Below are 18,985 nucleotides of genomic sequence, written 5' to 3' on the forward strand. Positions count from 1 at the left end.
ATCTCCTCAAAGATTTTCTAATGAGTTACACGCTGTGCTTAACTTGAACATTGCATCAATTCCACAATAGTTCCACAGAGCCTCTATTTGTCTTTGCATTTAGCTTCTTACTCCCACCACTTGCTGTAGCTGCTGGTTTACAATGTAGGCTAGTGCATCCATAATCAATTTCTGATCAGTGCATAGGAGGCTAAATAAGGACCTTGCCTGGGTTAAAAGCCCATTTGAACAACAACTAAATACCCAGAGAGTCAAATGTATCTTCTCCAAGTGAGCATGAATTTAGTATAGCAGGTATAGGCAGGACTGGGTGATACGTACCAATAAGGCATCAATACCACAACATCAATGATTAACTCTTTTCTGATATTGATTAATATAATGATTGGGCAACTGCATGGCCAATAACATAAACAGATGTCTAAAGAAATTATGTAATGCATGAATCTGTTCCATCTGTTGATTGATTTTTAAAAAGAAGTTTCAAAAATCAATTTTTACAATTCATCCTGCGGGGGACATCAATGTGTTTACCAAAATGCATGGCAATCCATCCAACAGTTGTTAAACCATTTCACTACAAAAAAAACCCCACAAATGTCAAACTTATGGTGTTGCTAGACGAAAAGTCAGGGCATCACCAATGTTAGGAGGATTTATCCTCTGGGAACCACGAATGTCTGTACAAAATGTAATGGCAAGCCATCCAACAGTTGCTGAGATATCTAGACCAAAGTAGTGCATCGACAGACCAACATTGCCATCCCCAGAGCTGGTGCTATTGCCAACCTGCACGATGAAACAATGGTTACATGTAACCTTTAGCCTGGTTTTGACATAGAAACCTACAGTAAATGCTGTTTGACCTGCAAATCAATAACTCCATGCTTACAGGCCTAGCACACATGAGCAGTGAGCAACTCTGCTCTGTAACCACCTCTGCTAATTTATAGAACATTTCATCTCTATATCCTCTCAACGGCCAAATCTATAAAATGCTACAGAAGCTGCTTTGAGAAATCAGCAAAAAAATGTGGCAGGCAGTATGAATCATGGCTGACTTTTTTTGCTTTCATTTCACAAGTGGAAACAGGGATGTAGTTAGTGTAGATAAGAGAGAGACTGAACTCCCTGCACACCTGTTTGAACCCTCTGTTCACATCCAGCACAGTCGCTATTTGTAACTCTGACACACAAAGACACGCATCCATGCACTCATACCTTCTGACACATAGTACACAAGTACACACATAGACTCAGGTACAATGGCCTTTAAGCCTTTACTGTATAGTTAAAACTGAATGATCATACAGTCTTTTTTAAAATGTATGTTTGATGTTTTTGGAGACACATTTGCCAACATCATATTATATCAATGAATCCTGTGACAAATTTTACATCTAAAAAGGTTACCAGCTCATTATCTCAGAACATTACTTTGCCAACGATACATTTTTGCTATTTTGAATTTGGATTATTGACTTTACTTTTAGTCATTTCATGGTCATGCTTTTGTAGTTCCTGTGTAAGTGCTCTAATTGCAATGTAATGGTAGTGTAAAAGTTCCCTTTTGAAAATTACTTATTGCACCAATTGAGAATAAGACCATTATTTCTCCAGTCTAAATTAAAAACCCTCTGTAGTTAGGCAATGGAATATGACCATTATATAACTCTGGTTCATTAACCAAATCTCATTATCTGGATATCTCCATGTAGCAGAGCACTGTTCAGATCCAGCTGCTAACAAGCCCTCACAGGCGGAGGTGACTGTAGTGATCATCTGCTGGCATTTGCCTTCCACTTCCACCTCCTCATCCTCGCTGCCACCCTGCGACCCATCCAACGCACTATTAATTATTCAGCCATGAACTTTATATGCCTTTTTTTCTCGGTCCATGATCCTACAGCCAACACATTCAAGACGCACCAGCACTGGGCAGTGCAGTGGTAACCCTAGTGATGGCAAATACAACATTCAGAGGAAATATGAACTGTGGCACAGCCTAGAAAAGATGCAATGGAGACATGAGTGCTGTCACATGTTGCTGAGCTGTGATAATGAGGGCCTTTTACTGTAGGCTTGCGTGTCTACAGTTTGAACACTAGGCATCCTTCAGGATAATGGTCTGTTTTCCTCCTGGCAGAGGTGTTAGTGAGGAAAATACTTTTTTGAATGTTGCCTTTTTAACACAATCACCAGATCACAAATTGCATGTTATTCCGAGAGCAATCCAAATCATTGTGAAAATGCTCAGACAAAATATATTGTGTAAAATCAATCAGTGTGTTTAAAATCGGACGCTGACATTTGTTTTCACACAATGCCGACAGTAAACGTCTGATCCAGTTCCTTTGTGCCAAGCTCAGACTTTGGTCAAAGAGTAGTTCATAATCCATTCTTTATGCTTGTCTAATGTTGCTTGTTGTACCAGATGGGCAAGGTGGAAGCTCAGGCTGTATTTACACATTACAGGGACAGTATTATTGGAATTACAAAAAGGTATCGGAGCATAAATGTTGGCCAGCACGCTATGAAAATACAGTTCATCATGCAGTAATAAGCTCTAACTTCAATACAGGATCATCATTATATAATTTGTCCAGCAGCACACCACATACTACCTAGTTTCCAATACTCTGCAGCACCTCCGTTATTAGAGTAATATATCATGCCTGAAAATCAGAGTGGAGGGGAGTTAAGAATAATAAGTTCATTGTTTGACTGTACACAATAACCTGCCACTAGGGCACAGCTTTATAGCAACATTTGGTAACCAATAGTGTATTGTTATGAATATAATTAGATATAAAGAAAAAAATAAACCTTCTGCTACATAACTATCAGAAAGATTTGACTGTATTCATTAGCTTTAAAAATGAATGATTGCTATGTACAAGGCTCAAATTCACGTTTTACTAGGTGAGGAGTGGGAATCATGTTTTAAATTAAATTATTAGTTTACTCTCACAGTATCTGCTTATCAACGGTTTATGTGGTTGTAGGTTTTGACATTATGTGATACTGAACAGATAACTCACATGCCAAGTTTAAAGCACTGCTAAAATCCCAATGATACAACCCATCTTTTTAAAGGTGCTGTGCCACACGTATTTCATTACTTTATGGTAATGTCTGAAGCTCTACCATGGACTCTGTAACATTTTTTGTGGAAGAAATGCCTTGGTTACCTTGTTTCAAGCCATTCTAGCGTGGTATAGAAAGCCTGTAGGAAGACTCAGCTCGATTTGTGCCAGTTCTCATTAATATTCAACGAGCTAAGCTACTTGACTCTGATTGGCTAGCAGCTAGCCAATGAGAGCCTGGCTATCAGCATCCTTTACCCAGCGCAACGGGGCAAGCTCATGAATAGTAATGAGCTCAGTCAACGCCACGTCAGACTAACCAGCTTTTGTAATTGGCCTGATTTCTCCTCTTATTTCTTTTCAGTGGCTAGAGCTGACCGAGGAGGTAGCAGTTCATTTTCACATTCACGACATAACACAAACACATATGGACCTAACATATTTCAAAAAATACAAGTAAAAATGGTTTCGTGTGGCAGGGCACCTTTAAGGCTGAGAATGGCCTTTTTGTCTTATTTCCAACAAATCCCATGAAGAAACAAGTACTAGTACTGTCTGTGTTGCCGAATCTGATATATCTCATTCCTTCGTGCCATAGAGCTTTTTTGTTGTCAAAACACTATTAAAAACAACATCAATGAGCCTTCATGTTCTTTGACTTACTGTAGTTTATATTGAGTCAGTCCCATAGACACTGTCCTGCTGCTGTAAATACTTCTAGTAGTCGACAAAATGTGTATTAATCCACCAACAAATTTGTATTCCTGCTTTTGTAACATTTTCTGATAACTAGTCAGTTGTTCATCAAATTACTCCATTAAAAATTCAACGTTTTGAGACAGAGTAATGCATTGTTGTTTTGGAGAAGAAGATAAAGATTTATGTCACCCTTTTGCTTTAATGCCTGTTAGCGCTTCTGCATTCTACAATATAAGAATCCTAAAAGATGAAATAGATTATTAAAAAGAATAATCTAAAAATAAAATACAGAGAACATATATATATATATATATATATATATATATATATATATATATATATATATATATAAGCACATATGTATAAATATACATATACTGTACATACGTATACAGAGTTTGGATAGAAACTGTGTTAGATTGCCATGTCCCGATTATTTGCAGCTTTGTTTGTATTGACTGTGTACCTTTATTGTGGTGTTGTTACTGCACTTGGAGAAAACAGGAACTAGAGAATCCTACTGCATATGTGCGTGCGCGCACACACACACACACACACACACACACACAGAGAGGGTAGAGCAGACACAGACAGGAGCAGGGTATTAACCTTTCTCCCGCTGAGGAGGCAGTAAGTGGGTGGTGATGGCACATGGAGTGAAGACAGAGAGAGAGCATAGCCAGAAGGAGGTCAGTATTGAGACAGTAGATGGAAATTTCTATTTGAGGAAACAGTGTTTTCTGCTGCTTTGTTAATTATGTGTTTGTCAAGTCTGTCAGAGATATTTGGAAAGTTTTTATCAGCAACTTCTCGGATTACTCGCATGAAACTATATATTGAGTTTAGTGCATGCATATTGCTTCTAAGGATTGTAGCAAGTGTATGATTCAATATCTGGCCAATTCCTAATTTGTTGGGTGACATAACTTTGCAAGAGGGTGAGCCATCCTGCAACAGTAACATATGTATTCACTGGGATCAGATAAAATGGCTGCACTAGTATATGTTTTGAACCTGTTTTGAACATTTTCCCAGGGAATGCTGGCTAAGCATATTACTTCATTTTCAGAAATGACCTGCTGCAACCTCGTACAGAACCACATGTCTAATAGCGCTGTATGTGGGACTGGGGTAAGTGAGCAGAATATTACATACCTGATTATATTTATTCCTGCACGGTGACAAACTCAGAGCTAACCCACTCCTTTTTCAAAATCCCTCTTCCTCTTAGTAGACGGTAGGAGTGTATCAAAAACAATTAGCAACAAACTAATAGACAATTTTCATTAAAACTTTGGAAATTTACATTCAGCGAAGACAGGGGGTTAGTGTGGATGAGTTGAGTTGAAAATGCTACCTCACTAATGATGCTTATGAGCAAATGAAATAGTCTTAATCTTCTCTCTCAGTGCTTTGATTCATAAAATAAGTATTTGCTCAAAACTCAGGTGTAGAAATATAATGTTCATCATGTTCATGGGCTGGTAAGGAACTGGGGGAAATGCTGTTAGCCCTGTAATATGTCGAGTTCTAATATTAGATATTAAAACTAATTTATTTAACTGAGTTCACAACTTCAAAAGTTTCTCACAGCAGAAAAACATCTTTGATTGAACACATTTCCTTTTCCCTATGAAGTCAGATTTTCCCAGCCTGATTTTAACCCTCAGTTACAGAACAGCCACTTGTCTGTGCTTTAGGTTGCTGCTGCCCTCTTGTGACGACAGTACACATTACATCTGCAGCACAGTATTGCAAAGCCTTATGTGAAGCATTTAAAGATCAACTATCTGAGTGTACAGTTACATTCAGGAACATTACCATTAACCATTTCATGTTTTATTATTTGTAATTATATGTTGATTTAAGGACTACACTTTTAGTGAAATGTGTGAAATGATTTTTTAACTTTTAAAACAAAGGGGAACCTTGTTTGTTAGCTTGGGACAGAAGACAACGTGCTCTGTTTTGCAATGTAATGTTTTACAGTTCACCACCTAATCACCATATAATATTAATGTACTTAATTTGTCCTCTTGGGGAAATTCTTTTTTTAATTCTGTTGTTATTCGTTTGATTTACACGCACACGCATCAAATGTGGAGAGATTTCAGAATGAAGGGTCAGTGAGGGGTTCGGTGCTTGCTCAAGGGAACTTCGGCAGTGCTCAGGAGGTGAACTGACACCTCCCCATCTACCAGTCCACACTACGTACATGGTCCGTCCAGGACTTAAACGGGCCACCCTCTGGTTCTCAAGTCCCTATGGACTGAGCTACTGGTTGGGCACTTGTATGTCCATGACACAATAAAAAAAAAAAATTAACTATTACAGTGTAGTACGATTTGGTTAGCATGGACATGATAATAAGAATGAAAGATTCCTACCTGTGTAGTTTCTGTCATCTTTGGCCGGCAAACACAAATAGAAAGAAAAAGAAAACTTCATTAAAAAACACAGTTAACTAGAAGAAAAAGATCATTCTGCTTCAGCATTTGATGGAAAATACTGATGTTTTTCAATTCAATTATTCACCTTTATGCAGTCAAAGAGATTATGTTTTCACCTCGTTTTTTTTTTTTTTTTTGTCTGTCAGCAGGATTTCAGAAAAACTACATACTGACCCTATTTTCACAAAACTTGGTGGAAGGGTGTAGAATGGGCCAAGGAAGAACCCATTAAATGTAGCAGCGGATCCAAATCACAGGGTGGATACACAAATTATTTTTCACTTTCAATAACATTGCAAGATGGCATTTCTGCTGCATTCATGTGGTAATTGGAAAAATGAGTTCCTGATTGGGAAAATTCACACTGCATTAACATTGTGAGATAGGGTGTGCCTTAGCGGAGGTCTGTGCCCTAGTTTATAAAGATTTGGTGCAGTAAAGCTCAAAACTCAAATTATTTCACTCCACTAGATGGCAGTGACACAACATTGTAGTTGTCCTGAGACAGTGTTGGTTGGATGCTGGGTCCCTAACTGTGGTAGATATTATGTAATCCTTAAATATGTCACAGGCACACCATGAAAATAAACAGAAAAACCTTTAAATCTCATATAGTTATATAGTGTATGTACCATAGCAAATCTTTTAGTAACAATATAGAAGAATTAAACATCATCAGAGTGCATTATAAGTACACATATGAGTGAACCATAGATAATTTACACATCTTCCAGCTGCTTTTTTTTTTTTTAAATTATACAATATGTCACCTACTTTCAGATGCCCAGTCTGTGCTGATAATTCCCTCTTTCATCCCTTTTAATACTACCATTCCCATAGCAACTTTATTGGTTGCCATGCCAACTCCTCTGATGACCAGTAAGCAGTCTCATTTCTTTCAGTTCTTTGTTTCATCTACGTGTTTTTTTGTTTGTTTGTTTTTTGCTTAAATCCTCATTTATTTGGACAGTTGTAACCAGGAACACTCTTGGGTGTTAATATCACAAATATCCACTCACACTCGCTCATCTTATATTCATTAAGTATTTATTATGTGGTAATTCAATCAGGTTTTCACTTGTATTCATCATTTGTTTTACCTGCCTGTGCCAACGGTACAAACTACCCCCTGTGGATTACACTCTGATTGGTTGGATTATTTATTGCCTAGCAACCATGCATTCACCATTGGGAGAGCAGGTGTTTATAATTATCTGTTATCTTTAAAGCCTTGTGTACCCATTTCTGTGGGGCAGACTGCAAAATCTAAGTGAGCCATGTCTGTGTGATGAAATGTTTGTTTTAGTTCCAGTGTACATTCCTGCCAATAAAGATTCTGTTAGGGATTTAAATACATTTACTGGGGCTGCAACTAACAATCATCTTCACTAAAGATTAACTGATCAATTGATTTTGATGATAAATTGTAAAAAAAAAAAAAAAAAAAAAAAAATGCCTATTATAATCAGCAGAGGCCAGGGTAATGTCTTTAAATGCCTGTCTTATCTCATCAACTCAACTTTAAGTTTAGTGTCAAATAAGAAAACTATCTTTCTCCTCCTCACATTTAAGAAGCTGCAACCAGAGATTGATTGGCATTTTTGCTTGAAAAATTGTCTGAAACAATTAATAAATTATCAAAATAGTTGCAGATTACTTGTTTGTCTATTAATCTAATAATGCTGGGGTAGGTATTTTTTCTGTAGAAAAACAAAAGAAAAACAGCTTTGCTCGTGCAGCTCTCCCCTCTCTTCATATAGTAACTTGTACAAGTAGTCATTCATTTCAATCATCCCCATCATGATTGTGATCCCGATGCTGTTATCTAGCTTTGAGATGACATACTGTGATTTGAGGCTCTAGCTAGCTACATAAACATGAACTTGAATTAGCCCCAGCTGTGAGCCTTTGGCTACGGTTAGCATAAGGTGTAAGTAAGTGTTTCATGCATTCACTGTCAGCCTCTCTTTTAGACTTTTTATGGCGTTTTTCCGTTACATGGTACCTGCTCGACTCTACTCTACTCGGCTCGGTTCGACTTGACTTGGCCGTGGTGCCCCGTCCTCCATTTTCCATTGCAGATTTATGCTGCGTTCCAGGCAACCCGTAACCCGTGTTTTCACAACCTTCTACCTGTGAAAGTGCCCTGGAACGGCAGTCAAACCCGTAACTTACTACACACAACACAGCCAAATACATAAACGCGCTGCAAATACACACAACACAACCTAATATATAAACGCGCTGCAAATATGAAACGATGCAAAAAGAAAAGCACACAAACCCAGAAAAAAGAAGCGATGCAAAAAGAAAAACAACTTCATTAATTTGACAACACATGCGCAGCATTCAGCAAACGCACTGCAAATACACACAACACAACCAAATATATAAACGCACTGCAAATGCACACAACACAACCAACTACATAAACGCACTGCAAATACACACAACACAACCAAATACATAAACGCACTGCAAATGCACACAACACAACCAAATACATAAACGCACTGCAAATACACACAACACAACCAAATATATAAACGCACTGCAAATACACACAACACAACCAAATACATAAACGCACTGCAAATACACACAACACAACCAAATACATAAACGCACTGCAAATATGAAACGATGCAAAAAGAAAAGCACGCAAACCCAGAAAATAAATGCAACAAAAAAACACAGCATCCAGATTACACAACGGAAGTTCTCCAGACCTCTAGGGGGAGCAGCTAGTGGAACAGCTTGATTTTCAACCCCATGGGGAGAGAGGGAGAGCGCTCTGCCTTTTTATTAGAGTCGGGTATGGCTGCAGCCTGGAGAGCTCCATAGACTGTATATTAAATTAATATTATTATTATTATTAATAACATAATATATTAATAATATACAGTCTATGCTCCCATCTCATGCCCTCCAGGCTGGTGCCGTCCCCGAGCTTCGGCTTTTCAAAATAAAAGCTTGCGTCTGGTCCGCTATGTGTTTGTACTTTGGTGTGTTGGATGTTTGTGACCTAAACAGTACGGCAATCATGCTAATGAATACAATAACTTTTTCAGCAGATGTCTTAGTTACAACACGTTGGAGTTAGCAAAGCAGTTTTGTATTTATATGTGCGAACGGGATTTACAGTTTTTCTTGATTGCTTTGACCTGCTTAAAGAAACTGGGATCCACTCGGATTTCATCATCACTGTCTCAGCAGAGCAGAAGACACCTCTTGCAAATGTGTTAACCCTTTCTCATTGGATTGACACATTTTCCCCACCCTTTTGCAGAACAGTTAACACGGATGTCATTCAAGCAGTCCAAACTCCATTGTTTTAGCTATGGTAACCAAACAGAAACCATCTGTTCCTAACTATTAGAAACTACCTACATCAGTATGAAATCACCCAAGCACCTGTTTGACACTCTTTCACACAAATCTTCAATTAGCAATCAGTCTGCAGGCCTTAAAGGTGCAGCGTCTGTGTTGTTTTTTGCCAACATGGATGGAAGAGGTCTAAGACAGAAGACATCAATAGTATCAATAGCGGCTATTTCTTATACTCTACAGTAATAGATGTTTATACTTCACCGTAATAGATTTTATTTTTATTTTCTTAATTTCTCATACTCTAATAGATTTTATTTTGGTTTACATGTATTTTGTGTAATATTTACAGTATTTCAGTTTTCAGCCACAGTTTCAAAATAAGAATCAATGGAATCAATCAAATTTGCATCAAAACATTTCTGATTCTGGATCCAAATCTTTGCAAGAAAGCAAATTTGACAACAAATGTCACTGGCATGAAAGCTACGTAGAGTAATAGGCTACAGTGACAAACAATGGTGCACTGATTGCTGTACTGAGTGCTGTATTTAGTATTTTGGTGTCCACTGTGTAATGGTTGATTGGAAGAGCTCATACATTTGTTTGCAAGTTGTGTCATTTGAAGGCAAAATTTTCTTTTGTTGCATATTTTAAATGTTTTGGCACGGTTAGAGCCTTTTGCAAACAAAATGTGTCATTTTGACCATGAGTGCCACTGTTTCGGCCTGTGTGTTAACTGTTTTGAAAAATGTGGAGTTTGAGTTGACTGCTGTGTCAAAGCAATCAAGAAAAACTGTATTCAGATTGATAAATCCCACGGTAAATTGGCTGGTTTACTAAACAGGGAGGGACTATAAATCCTGTCTGTTTTTTGTATTTCAAGAGCGAATTGCTCCACAATATGAATACAGATTGATCACTTATTTTGTTGGTAACCGTTATTGTATAATCACAATATTACACTTGAGGAGGCCTATACTTCAGTGATGCGCCTTTCGGACCTCAAAATGAAACCCTCTCATGTAATATGGCTTAAACAAACGTCAAAGTTAAACGCTGATGCAGTTTTAAATGTTTTATTACCACGAGTTTACAGACGTCTCTGCTGATTGAGTATCACCTGTGACCTGAGCCGAGACACACCCACCAAACGAGAGAAAACATATCTCAAACATAGACTCAATATTTACAGTCTATGCAGTTGCTCTCTCTCTCTCTCTCTCTCTCTCTCTCTCTCTCTCTCTCTCTCTCTCTCTCTCTCTCTCCCCCTCTCTCCCCATGGGGTCGAAAATCAAGCTGTTCCACTAGCTGCTCCCCCTAGAGGTCTGGAGAACTTCCGTTGTGTAATCTGGATGCTGTGTTTTTTTGTTGCATTTATTTTCTGGGTTTGTGTGCTTTTCTTTTTGCATCATTTCATATTTGCAGTGCGTTTATGTATTTGGTTGTGTTGTGTGTATTTGCAGTGTGTTTATGTATTTGGTTGTGTTGTGTGCATTTGCAGTGCGTTTATGTATTTGGTTGTGTTGTGTGCATTTGCAGTGCGTTTATGTATTTGGTTGTGTTGTGTGTATTTGCAGTGCGTTTATGTATTTGGTTGTGTTGTGGGCATTTGCAGTGCGTTTATGTATTTGGTTGTGTTGTGTGTATTTGCAGTGCGTTTATGTATTTGGTTGTGTTGTGGGCATTTGCAGTGCATTTGCTGAATGCTGCGCATGTGTTGTCAAATTAATGAAGTTGTTTTTCTTTTTGCATCGCTTCTTTTTTCGGGGTTTGTGTGCTTTTCTTTTTGCATCGTTTTTTATTTGCAGCGCATTTATGTATTTGGTTGTGTTGTGGGCATTTGCAGCGCGTTTGCTGAATGCTGCACATGTGTTGTCAAATTAATGAAGTTGTTTTCTTAATTTGCTTGTGTTTTGTCTATTTGCGTGTGTTTTCTTAAGTTGCAGGGCGTTTGCCCCTGTCGGCCACCGTACCTTTTGGTATCGCCTCAGCTCGCTTGGAACCTCGACGGAGGTGGTACTAAAAAAAGTACCTGTTAGCAGGTACCAGGGACTTTTTTTCGTAATGGAAAACCAAAAAAGGCGAGTAGAGTCGAGGTGAGTTGAACAGGTACCATGTAATGGAAAAACGCCATAGACTTTAGTCTTTTTGATAAATTTGTCTTCCTTTTTTGGGGTTTCTTTGCAGTGTCGGCAGTTTTTCAAGTGGTAAACTAAAAAGTTGATGATAATAAATCATGAATATCAATTTTAGAAACATCGTTGCTACTACATATTATGATGGATATTTTTAATTTAAATAAAAATACATTCATGGGCACTGTGATATAAATGTTCACTGACTGTGCAGCTTGTCTCTAACACTGACTGACTGCAATGATAATGCAAATGTCATTACTCATCATCTGTGTTGTCAGTTAGCCTGCTTACCCTACTAAATCTCCCCCAAGACAGTAAATGGCGTCCCACGATATAACATACTTTTCTTAATTCTACTGTAATTGGAAGCATAATGTCAAATCCAATTTAGTCACAATGGCTTAGAAACTCACAGAGGCAGGTGGGTTTAGGCACGTCCCACTTGCCCAGTTTAGTGCAATGGCTGATGTTTCTGCCCTCCAGCATGAAGCCGGCATGGCAGCTGTAATGGAGCACTGTCCCCTCCACTGGTGGCCCGGGGGGCTTTACCATCACCCGGCCATTCTCCAGGGAGGTCCACACCCGTGGGCACAGCAGCACTGGGAACCAGAAGAAGCACAAAAGTAAGGGAGGCTGAGACAAAGGGAGTTATAGAAAGATAAATTCATAATAACTGGGGGATTGAGTTGGAGTTACACAATCATTTATCAGAGGTAAACATGCTTTGAATGAGAAAATATTTGTTATTGGGTGTCCAAAAGCTCAGTAAGAGTCTGTGTCTTTGCTGCTAAATGCTCCACATTGTTTACCAGCTAGTCGCTAACTTTGTCGTCAGGCACTGTATAGTGTGTTTATCGGAGCTTTTTTGGATTTATTGAGCCCAGCCGAGGGTTTTGAGCGTGTTGATGACGTTTCTATCATGTGGCTGGCGCTACCGGAAGTAGACAAACAACGAGGGTGAAGAAGACGCCACAAAGACGGCAACAAAAGAAGAGAAGACGATTCGAGAACTTCTGTCGGTGAGGAGCAACGCCGAAAGCCATTTTAAAGTGCTCATATTATGCTCATCTTCAGGTTCATAATTTTATTTAGAGGTTATATCAGAATAGGTTTACATGGTTTAATTTTCAAAAAACACCATGTTTTTGTTGTACTACACATTGCTGCAGCTCCTCTTTTCACCCTGTGTGTTGAGCTCTCTGTGTTAGCTACAGAGTGAGGCATCTCACTTCTGTTCCATCTTTGTTGGGAGTCGCACATGTGCAGTAGCTAGGTAAGGACAACTAGCCAGTCAGAAGTAGAGTATGAGGACGCGTGCCATGCTAGCAGCTAGGCGAGCATTATAACATGTGTTTCAAAGTGATGCACGTTTGTCACAGAAGTAAAGGCTGGACTACAATAGAGCTGTTTGGAGCAGTTTGTGAACAGTGTTTTCTGTTGGAGATGGTAAGTCCCTTTGGGGTGGACTTTGGGCTTTTTCACTTTGTAAACCTATAACATGCACAAAAAAAGATATATAACACAATAAAGGAAAGGGAATAAGCCAAAAAAGCGTAATATGAGCACTTTAAGTGTTGTTCCAATTGTCTGAAAAACTGAAGTGAACTTGTTGAGATTGACCCTCGGATGGCTGAGGGAGCGAGTGAACAACGATTGTCACTCCAGAGGTGGATATCACCCACAATGCATTGCAGTTATGCATTCGGTGCGATTCGGTGCAAGAAAATACAAGTACAACCGCTAAAACTCCTGTTGCTGACCACCAAAGAAGGAGAAGATGAACATTTCAACTTTTTAGTTTCCTCATTGTTGTTTGCTTGATATTTTACTGAAACATGTAATATAACTTATGTCAATTAATATTTACTTTATACTAGTGCTGTCAGTTAAACACGTTATTAACAGCGTTAACGCAAACCCATTTTAACGGTGTACATTTTTGTATATCGCGAGATTAAAATTCTTTTTGGCCTAGCAAACTTTGTAGTTTTTTTCACATGCTGTTGCAACAACTAGTAACGTTAGAAAAACTACAACACCACACCAGATCTAGCTAGACCGGAAACAAAACAACAGGCGTGCCTGTTGTTTTGTTTCCGCCGCACACACTTTTTGGGGCTTGCGAGCCGGCCAAAAAGTAGTAGGTTATGTTACGTTTTGAGTGGATGGCGAGCGCGAGATGCCGAAATGGATGCCAATAAGATTCTGAATGGAAAGTTTACTTTTAAAAAGTTGTCGAGGGGGACAGTAGTTTCACGCATACACAGCCTGTACGACACGGAGAAAGCAGCCCAACTGGAACTGCTGCAAAGTGCAAACGCTGTCTCATTAACCGGTGATCACTGGACGTCAGTGAGTAATCAAAATTATTTAGAAGTTACTGCACACTATATTGACTATGTATATCAGCATTTTAGGACTGCGTTGTTTGTATCGTTTTTTTGACATTGTCCACCCCCTTTTCTGTCCAGGAGAATTATTATTATTAGAAAAACGTAAAGGTTACAAATGTCCTGCTGTGGCATCCGTTTTTTGGACCATTTTGTTTGTACTGTATAAGCAAAGTGTTAGTGTTACATCTCAGTTAGGTTAGGTACTTGTAGTAATTGTGCAATAATGACAGATTCACACATTTTTCTTTTGTTTACAGTAAATAAATAATAAACAATTACACATCTTAAAGTCAAGTTCATAAAGTAACTTTCTTTGCATTCATCTGATTCCCAATTAAGATACACTGGTAAGAATGGCTTTCCATTGTTAATATGTACTTAAAAACAGTTCTGAAATGCAAAATAATAGAATTTTATTCATGTGATAAAACATGCGATTAATCATGATTAACTATAGAAATTTGGCAATTAATCGCGATTAAAAAAATGTATCTTTTGACAGCCCTACTTTATACGTTATATTTACTAGATAGTTGTATGTGTGATTTCTTTATTTCCAACATTATCTGTAAGTGGATGGAAGAAATTCTGTTTTTGTGAGATGTAAGCATTAATATGATTAATCATGATATACAAATTTCTAAATCTGAAACTCCTGCAGCTAACTACGCCCTATTGAAATGAGTCTGCAGCTATTTATGATGTGTAAAAAACAGTTTTCATTTTATTTTCAGCTTTTTATAAATAATATTTGTATTGCGCCTTTTATACGAGAAATACGACTAATGTACAATAAGGGAATTGCATGACATAAGCAGACATAGCATGAACATGAAAATAGGGATAGAATGCTATAATTAATAGAAAATGAGATGGATAATAAAACACACTTGAAGCAGTAGTGCTGATAGTTCCACATCCGAGTTGAATGCGTTCCATTTACAAGTCTGAATTTTCATTGTTTTCATTAGCTTTAGCCAGGTTAGCCATTGTTAGCAATGCCAGTTTATAACAATGCATTACGCTGTTGTTTGTGCATACAAACAGCCTAACGACATGTCCACAGATAGAATATGGGCAGCGCTGTGTTTACAACTGATTTAGTGGGACACAAATAACACAAAAGTGCTTATAACTGTATGTTACTACTGCTTTCACAACTGTTGATGCACGGAGCAGCCATGTTGGATTTTTTAGCTCGGGGTAGCCGGTGGTTGCCCAAGTTCTGGGGGCGTGTTTTTTCCAACTTTGACTTCAGAAAATCCGAGTTCCGAGTACAAATGGAACGCACTAGAAAGGCAACTGGCAGTCGATCCGTATAGTTTGGGCAGAAAGTGAACAAGGGCAGGTGTGTTCCATTTCACTCTCCTGCTCCTGCCCCGCCCACTTTCCCTCTGCTCTCCAAGGCCCTGTTTACACGTACATGGTGTAATTCTACTCGTGTCCTGCCACCTGCACACTCCAGAGAGAGAGAGGGAGAGAGGTCTACGGTGTTTAAATTAAGTTTTACATTATAGAGGACATTATTTTATTAACGTATTTTGTACTGTGTAGGTACAACGTTAGGCTAGATGTTTGTTTTTTTAAATACAAGTTTATGTTGAAATAAATATACCTGTAGTTATATCTCCCGTTGTATCGGATAAGCCTATTCAAATATAATCAAACCTGTATTTTTTGGGGATATTTAATAGTCATTTTTGGCTGGTTTTGACATCCCTAACTATATAAAAGCTGTAAGTAACTTTTTCGTCTGTGGTCATAAGTTACGTTTATTATTGTCACATACACACAGGACAAGTAAGAATCAGATTTCCCATTTTAAACCCATCCTATCAGAAGCGGTAGGCAGCCACTGTTACTCAAGTACTACAACACAGACACAATAAAGTCTTCTGCTCTAGGAACCCCTTTTGACAGATAGTTTTGTGTTTAGTTACCACATTTGTGATGTTAGCTTACAGCCTCCATTTCTCTTGTTTTTTTGTTTTTTTTGACAAAATGGCCAAGCTCTTCAATATAATTTGTTTAGCTGCCGAGTTTGTTGAGTCTTCCTACCAGCGTGTGAGAACATAATAAAACTCCAATCTGCACATTGCAGCTTGTGCTCTTACATAAGCCAGAGAAAAATTCCTGCTTTAGAGAATGTATTCTTGGAAAAAAATTAATTCCACTGATGTTAACTGTGAACTGAAATAACAAAAACAGGAGATATAACAGGGATTTGATTGGATCTGTGGTCTCATTCTCAGTATTTGAAGGGGCATTTTAGATGTGATATGAGTAGAAATTACATTCAGGCCTTAGTCCAATAAGAAAATGTTGGTTTGCAGGCAAAGTTAGATGGACTTGCATATCACACACACAGATACTAGATTCCATGTGGGTGCTAAGCAAGCTCAACCATAATCTAAATGTAAGCCCTCCAAATCATTACCCAGCAAGCATCAACCCAAACTATCCTCTATGGGGGTATCAGATACGTTCACATTTGCATGATTTTTTTTTATATAGCTCTTCATCAGTCTCACATATCTCAGAGCATACAGACAAAAATGCTTGTCAGCAGGAAACAGCAAAATAACAAACCTATTCATAGATCAAAAAGTTATGTCTACGAGCTCTGGTTTTGGGACATATTACCTGTTACAGGCAAGAGAAGAATTTCACTGAAATAATTTGTGAGCATTCAACAATTCTTTTCAAAAGCTTTAAACCACATCTCACAGTCTTCATCAGCAAATGGCTTAGGTTTCACCATGTGAAAACAAGTCATATAGGAGCGAGATCGTAACCCTGGTCACTGAATCAAGGGTGGTCTTTGGGGTCGGATGTAAACAGCCTCCTTGGTCTTCTTCTGGCCGTCCACTGACACTTGGTTGATGACTTTAACACCTTCCCAGTCAATGTTATGACTTGGAAAGGGCTTTCAATGGTAATTCCATTTGTTGCAGGTCCCAGGAGATGTGGTTGAAAGCTCCAAAAAAAGCTGGTTAGTGGACCTTTGAGTTGAGATTCATTTTGTCACACAAATCACACATATAATTGTCTCCCAATGTCAAGAATGAAATTCAAATTCAACCAAAAGTTTTTAGATATTAACAACATAACATCCTCTAAATTGTAACCGTTTTTTGATTAATAAGAGAACTTGAAATGTTTAATTTGAGTATAACGGCAAATATTTAAAGCGTTCTATGCATAAATTAAAGTGATTAACCTACTGAGAATTATCACCTGAATCTGCAGCTTCCATCGGCTTTACGGAGCTTTATAGTGAGTCTCGGCACATTGTTTAGCTGTCCGGCCACAACTTTTTATTTTGATTCACTCTCACTGCTCTTATAGCGCAGTTTTTGGACAAAACTAACAGCTGTTCTCAGCAAAAAAAAGCTGTAAAAACCCACTGTACACTTCCTGTTCAGCACCAAGCATGAACCAGACACAGTAAGCAAATAGCTGGTGAACATTTAGCAGCTAAAGAGTCATATATTTCTCTCAGGAGTTGGTAAAGACCAAAAAATAACAGAGAGTTCATATTGGCTTAATGCATCAGATAGACACAACACTTCAAATGATTGATAAAGTTTCTCTGTAACTGCTGGATGTGTAAATAAAAATCTGTTTGCTAACAAGTTTAACATATTAACTTAAAAGGGGATGGGTCAATGCTGTGGTCACAACTTGTTTCTGCTCTAAATGTAAGGTAATGAAGGAAACCACCACAATTAAAGGCTGTAGTTTGATTTCATTTCAGCTCCATTTAAGATTGCGTTACTTTACTTCACTGTGGATAAAAATGACTCCAATCCCAGTCCCTCAAAAGTGAGAGTGAAGGTTGCACAGTATTTCACACTTCCCTCTGTATTTATGGGCTTTTATTATTTTATTGTAACTTAATTTTGATTGATTAACCTGACAGAACACATAAGAACTCCTTATTATCCACTGAATTGTTTTGAAAAGGGATGAGATGAAGAAGGGTGGAAGAGGATAAAAGAGGCTTGAGAATTAGACCCAAAAGGACTTACAACACGTGCTGTGCAGCGTCATGTCCGTCCATGTGCCGTTGGGTAAGCACTTCCTGACCTTGGGTCCCACGATCACTCGGTTTCCTCTGCAGATGTACTCTATCTCATAATCCACAGGGAGGATCTGCACACTGCGGATCTGTAAGAGAAACACGAACAGAAAGAGATTGGAAGAAGGAGAGATAGTAATTAAAGCATGATTGATTCTCTCTCATACCAGTTTTTTTCTCATTCACTTAGGGACCCTCTACATTGTGCCTCAATGCAGACTGATGCCATATGGCTGTGACAATAAGGTTATACTCTGAAAAACATTTCATGGCGATATTGTCTGAATTGATGTGCTGGCACACTCTGAATTACACCTTCTCTCTGGTTGGGAAAGGAGAGATATAAGAAGGATTGCCCAGCTTTATGTTTTAACTTCATGTTGAGGTGTGTGTGTGTGTGTGTGTGTGTGTGTGTGTGTGTGTGTGTGTGCGTATATTGGATGTGTGTTTGATATCTGTCCAGAGTCCAGAGTGATGCAATCTGATTTCAAACATTTGAATGGCTCAGTTGTCAAGGTTTTGGTCCTTCTTCCACTTTGAAACTGCACCAATCCCTCTTCTAAGTAGAGTTTTGCTGCAGTGTTGCTGCAAATTCCCCCTCGACTCAAAAATGTATTGTTACTTTACCTGGATGTTTGAGCTTCACTGCAAAGAAGTATGTATGCGCAGAGTAAATTTTCACATTCATCTTCTGGAGGAAAGTTTCTCTGTGCTCACGTTAAATCTCAGTTTAATACGTGTGCGTGTGAGCATGAGTTTCCCACATCACAACTCATTTGGAAGCCAATCATGTCCAATATGCACCTTG

The 18,985-nt window shown here is 38.4% G+C and overlaps 1 protein-coding gene across 1 annotated transcript in view; it reads right to left on the reverse strand.

Annotated features, from left to right (window-relative positions):
• The window catches only part of gabbr1a (gamma-aminobutyric acid (GABA) B receptor, 1a), a 59,964-nt gene that overhangs the window by 39,551 nt on the left and 1,428 nt on the right, over positions 1 to 18,985 (reverse strand). The window contains exons 3-5 of the mRNA XM_078251805.1: positions 18,128 to 18,266; positions 12,117 to 12,302; positions 6,173 to 6,190 (exon numbers count right to left, since the gene is read on the reverse strand). Coding sequence (XP_078107931.1) covers positions 6,173 to 6,190; positions 12,117 to 12,302; positions 18,128 to 18,266 — 343 coding nt within the window. The remainder of the gene's footprint in view (positions 1 to 6,172; positions 6,191 to 12,116; positions 12,303 to 18,127; positions 18,267 to 18,985) is intronic.

The sequence above is a fragment of the Sander vitreus genome, chromosome 6, assembly GCF_031162955.1.
Source record: "Sander vitreus isolate 19-12246 chromosome 6, sanVit1, whole genome shotgun sequence".
Classification (NCBI taxonomy): Eukaryota; Metazoa; Chordata; class Actinopteri; order Perciformes; family Percidae; genus Sander; species Sander vitreus.